Here is a 5771-nt window from a genome sequence, read left to right as displayed (position 1 = left end):
GGTGTTTTAAGGAAAATATCAAACTGAAGTAGAGTATCAAGAAAAGAAAGACTTAGAATAAAAACGAAAATAAAACAAAAAAGGTTCCGAAGGAGGAAGGAGGCGGGTTTCTCTCTCTGGCGAACTGCGAAGAATAGAGCGTGGTTCTGTGTTATGAAGGAAACCAGCCACGCCTTCCTTGCGTGCCTAGTCCAATCATTTTAGACGGCCTTGTGGCGCCAAAGCTTTCTTTGTTCGCTAAGTACACGCCCTTTTAGGTCAAGGTCCGAAAGGAATAAACTTTGTTCATAAACCTTGTAACTTGGTATAAATGAAAGAATGCATAATTTCATACTTTGAGTTAAGAATTCAACACCGTTGGTTTTTCTTGAACACAACGGTACCACTGATCGTGATTCTGGCAGTTAATAACAAGGAGTTACATGATTCTTTCTAATAATAAGCATTTCACTTTTGATTATACAATAAAACTTAGTTATATCGGTCTGCCGTATGGGGACCATGAGACACAGTGACAGCACAAATACATTTCAACAATACATTGACAAAGGGTGATTTTTTTGACCACAAAGTCCAGGGATGAGAGTGTCTCTGTGTTTTGTGTGTGTGTCTAAAGTTCATTCGCAGTTCGCACCGCGTGGCGAACTTTTGTCCTTCCGAGGTTTGTATGTATGTGCGCATGTGTGTGTGTATGCAGAGTCATTCAAACGTTTGAACCGCGTGGCGAACTTTTGTCCCCCAACCCCCTCGGGGGAGAGTGTAGGTATGTGCGTATCTTCTTGAATTGATGACATTAACCAGGGTACATGGTCGAACATCTGTTAACAATGTTGTCTTGTTCTGAGGCGTTGAGTGATAGGGGAAATGTCAGCGGGGTGGCCGCCAGAGTGGCGTCTTGCGGGCCATATGTTTCAGTATCTTGATAAGACAGGATGCTGATCTGTTTACCCAGGGAAAACAGATCTGTGTTCTCTGATCAGAAATCAATGATTACACAAATGGAGAGGGGGTAAACGCCATTTGCTCTGAATGTCGCAGTTCAAGAGAATAGAGGGTGTTTGTGTATGAGGATTCCAGTAAGTTAATTAAATCCCCTAGAGACTCGAAGGGGGTTTTAGCACGGGGAGGATGACGCTAATTTAGATCACCTGCAATGGATCATCTGCTTTGCATTACAACAATATTTTGTTAGTTGCTACATTTTAATTAAATTCAAAGTGCAAACTCGGTGAACTGTTATCTCTTCATGAACTTTTGTCAAAAGCAGCATTATCATTTAGGGGTTGAAGCGTGAATAACTGAATAATGTCCAGTACCGTGAGTCTGTCTACAGGTCATTGAGCTTGAAACATTGTGTTGTACTTTGTGTGCACATGCATTCTGTACTCGACTATTGATTAAACGGTTAATATTTTTGCATCTGGCCCTTTGGCTTTATTTTTTAAAATGACACAATTTGTGTGTTAAAATGACTTACACACACATTTATTGTGTTAAATTTGACACAACATGTGTTGTCCCTGAGCACACTCACTACATGTGTTAAAAGTGACACAACGTGTCATTTTTAACACATCTCTTTTTAGAGTGTAGTTAAGGGAATAACATACACTGTAAAAATGAATACGGTATATCTAATCAATAAAATTGTGGCAACAGATTACAAGCAATATTATTAATTAAATTTAACAAATTAGAATTGAGTAATAATTAATCAAATTAATTCCGTAAAAGTTAACCATTTAAAATGAGTAAAATTTACAACAAATTTTTTTTTATTTTTTTTTATTGCCAACATTGAAGACACCTGATGTTAACAAGAAGAATCACTGAAGGAGAAAACCATAATTTTAAGTCACCATTATGGTGATCGGTGTTTGTTTTAGTTGGGCTCTTGACCCTTAAATCATTTACTTTAGATTTTGTTTGGCTGTTGTACCTGAGTTATAACAGCCAGATGAACAACGAGAAAAGGTGATCTGATAGTGTTGGTTGTGTTTTAACATAATCATTATTTCACAATCGTTTAACCTGAATCACTGAACTCATATAGAGCCCAAATTCTGAGTTAGGTTTACTTTATTAATTATAGCAGCTCTGTCCTTGTACAGCATAATATTTTTAGCCTTTTCAATGAAAGTCAAATGAATCAATTGAAAAATCAATTGAAAAAAAAAGTTTTATGTAGGCACACACAGACATCAAGAATTTGCGTATGAATCTCAGCAATGGTGACAAACAGATCACATCTGATCATAAGCTCATTATTTATTCATGCAGCAATGTATGATGGGAGCCATGAATGAGTTTTGATTGGTGGCACCCAGCATGCACTGCAACATGCTTTATAATTGTCACCATTGTTGAGATTCACAGGCTGATTATTGATGTCTGTGTGTCTAAAAACTAAATCAAAACAAACAAAAAATATTTTTTGTATATGAGACACGTTTAAGAAATCTTTGGATTACATTGTAAAAGTTCAAAATATTATGCTGTGCAAGAACAGTGCTGTTATTATTAAGTAAACCTAAATTGGTAAATGAGGTTCCCAAATAAATTGGGATCTATATGAGTTCAGAGATTCAGATCAAATGATTGTGAAATAATGATTATGTTAAAACATAGCCAACACCATCAGATCACCTTTTCTTTTTGTTCATCTGGCTGTTATAACTCAGGAACAGCAGCTAAACAAAATCTAAAGCCAATGATTTAAGGTCAAGAGCCCAACTAAAACAAACACTGATCGCCATAATGGTGACTTAAATTACGGTTTTCTCCTTCAGTGATTCTGCTTGTTAACACCAGGTGTCTTCAATGTTGACAATAAAAAACATTTTTGTACATTTTACTCATTTTAAATGGTTAACTTTTAAGGAATTAATTTGATTAATTATTACTTAATTCTAATTTGTTAAATTTAATTAATAATATTGCTTGTAATCTGTTCCCACAATTTTATTAATTAGATATAGCGTATTCATTTTTAGAGTGTAGTTTAATATGAAAAACGGTGGAGTGTTCCTTTAAGGCTGTTTATGCAAATCAAGCCACAGGAGAGAGGTCTTCAGAGACTTGTTTTATGCTATAAAAAGCATGTATGGTGACTCGTAGGTCTTCTTAAACATAGCACAGATAGGCTAGACCCTCTCTGCACATTCACACATTCTCTGAAGATAAAGTGATGGTAATGTCAGATCGTATCACAGAAGGTATTTCTGGTAATGCAATTTCATGTACATGTATATTGTTAAACTGACTAAATAATTAATATTAACATGATGTATTAAACATTGTGGCTACAATTATACAAAGCTGATAAGCATGAAAACAGTTGGTTACACTTTAAGGTAAAATTTTAAGGTGTCCTTGTTACAATGCAGTGGTGCAGAGTATTATGAATTAACTAAATGTACTTACTGTAGGGTTAGAGTTAGGATTAAGAATATGTTTAGGGTTAGTTGTGTGTACTTATGCATAATTTATAGTTATTACTATATTAAGTCCATGTAGCATATGTAACAAGGACACTAAAATAAAGTGTTACCAAACAATCTTTTTTTTTTTAGGTAAAAATCACGTGAACTGTGTCTTCTTTCATCCTCAGGTCAATGAATCCATCCTTTGCTTAACGAAAAATGGAAAACGGAACACATTTTTACTTGATGTTGTTTGAAAATATTGGGTACATAAAATATACTTTCTTCAGTTTGGGAATTGTTCTATACTGTGCTATTATATTCTTTAATGCCTTTATAATTCTTGCAATTTATCTGGAAAGGACTTTACACCTGCCCATGTACATTCTGATTTCATGTTTGTCCATCAACTCTGTGTTTGGAACAGCTGCTTTTTTCCCAAGGTTACTGACAGACTTGCTGTCTGATACACACTTGGTGTCCCGTGAAGCATGCCTCTTACAGGCTTTTGTCATTTATTCATATGCATCAAATGAAAATACAATATTAATGTTAATGGCATTTGACAGATATGTAGCAATCTGTAAACCTTTACAATACAACAGCATAATGACTCCCAGGATTTTATCTGTTTTAATAGCTATAAGCTGGATTTATCCAATGCTTTGTGTTGGTGTTACTGCTATTTTAAATGCCAGACTGACTATGTGTGGTAACAAACTGTGGAAAGTGTATTGTCACAACTGGGAAATTGTCAAGCTTTCTTGTGGAAACACTATTATTATTAATGTTTTTGGCTTTTTCATAGTGACCACAATTATTATCATGCCTTTAAGTTGTATATTATATTCCTATGTTAGAATTCTTACCATTTGTTCAAAAAGTTCACCAGAGTTCAGGAGAAAAGCATATCAAACTTGTATTCCACACATAGTGATCCTTTTAAATTTCTCTATTGCTCTTTTTTGTGAGGTCACTTTGAGTCGGGTCGCGACTTTGGATCTCCCTCTAGGCCTGTCGATTATTCTTTCACTGGAGTTTCTTATTATACCACCCATCCTGAACCCTCTCGTTTATGGTTTGAATTTTCCTGAAATTCGCAAAAAAATTGTGTGCATTATAAAAGCATCCAAATAGCTGTGTTTTTGATGTAATAGATACTACACAGAATGTTTATGATATTCAACCCAAAATCATTGTTTAATCAAATTATCTCTTGCCATGCTTTATAATGATATACATTTCATGTTATGAGTTTAAGCCTGTACATTTTTACCTGCCAGTAAATCTTTACCACAACTTTATATTTATTATAGGCGTATACATATTTGGCCCATAGTCCCAGACTAATATGCATGTTTGAGCTGTATGAACTGAAAGCAACTTGCACTTACATATCCTAAAATATGTCAGTGCCATTGTTTTGTCTCAAGATGCACACCAGTAATGTTTTTTTTTTTTTTTTTTTTTTCTAAGGCATATTTATAAAAGCTACACTGTTAACCCTTGCTGTAAAAAAAGGCCAAATTCTGACAATATCATACCATTTTCCATTAAAACAGCAATATACTGTAGAAAACAAAACTAGCCTACAGGAATATACTGTGAATTAACAGCGCTCAAAATCAACACTCAGAGGCTGTGTTCCAAATCACACCCTATACCCTCATTCACTATTCCCTACATTAGTTCACTAATATAGTCCCCTTGAATGAAAAGAAGTGAGTGAATTGAGAAACTGATGAACACCTGATAAGCAGAATCACTGAAAGAGAGAGACAAACAAGAACAGAAAAAAGAGAAACACAAAAACTACAACTGACTTCCACCAACACTGAGTGTGAAACCAGTTTACAAACCAGTTTAACATTATTACTTTCATACATGTAAAAAAGTTCTTGTTGAGAATTAACAGAGATTTAGTTAATAATAAAGTTTCTTGTCACCATGATGGAGATCAGTATTTGCTTTAGTTGGTCTCTTGACCCTTGACTTCTTACCATTTATTTCTCTCTGACTGCTGTAACAGCGAGTTTATAAAGCACATTTGTTGTGGCAAGAAAAAGTCAAGAAGAAGTTGGTCAGGTATTTTTGGCTTTTGTGATGATGGCACAATCATCTTGGACATGTCTGGTTCTCTGATCTTTCCTGTATATATCTTTTAATTTATGGGTATTTCATAGTTAGCATATATCTGTTGACAACATGAAATCAATATTTCTTTAATCAGGTCTTCTCAAGAATATTGTAATTATATAGTGCAAATTTTTTTTTTAACTCCTGCTTGACTCAGACGCACACAGACATCAACAATCAGCATATGAATCTCAACAATGGTGACAATCAAAA

The 5771-nt window shown here is 34.6% G+C and overlaps 1 protein-coding gene across 1 annotated transcript; it reads left to right on the top strand.

The window, feature by feature from the left end:
• Positions 1–3641: 3641 nt before the first annotated feature.
• Positions 3642–4559, top strand: LOC311297120 (olfactory receptor 6N2-like; the record flags this gene model as incomplete). Its single annotated transcript, XM_084419250.1, has 1 exon — positions 3642–4559. One exon carries the CDS (start codon positions 3642–3644, stop codon positions 4557–4559), a length of 918 nt encoding a protein of 305 aa, XP_084275376.1.
• Positions 4560–5771: the final 1212 nt, after the last annotated feature.

The sequence above is a fragment of the Rutilus rutilus genome (assembly GCF_951802725.1).
Source record: "Rutilus rutilus genome assembly, chromosome: 9".
Lineage (NCBI taxonomy): Eukaryota > Metazoa > Chordata > Actinopteri > Cypriniformes > Leuciscidae > Rutilus > Rutilus rutilus.
The sequence above is the reverse complement of the archived record's forward strand: the minus strand, read 5'-3'. Positions and strand labels throughout refer to the sequence as shown.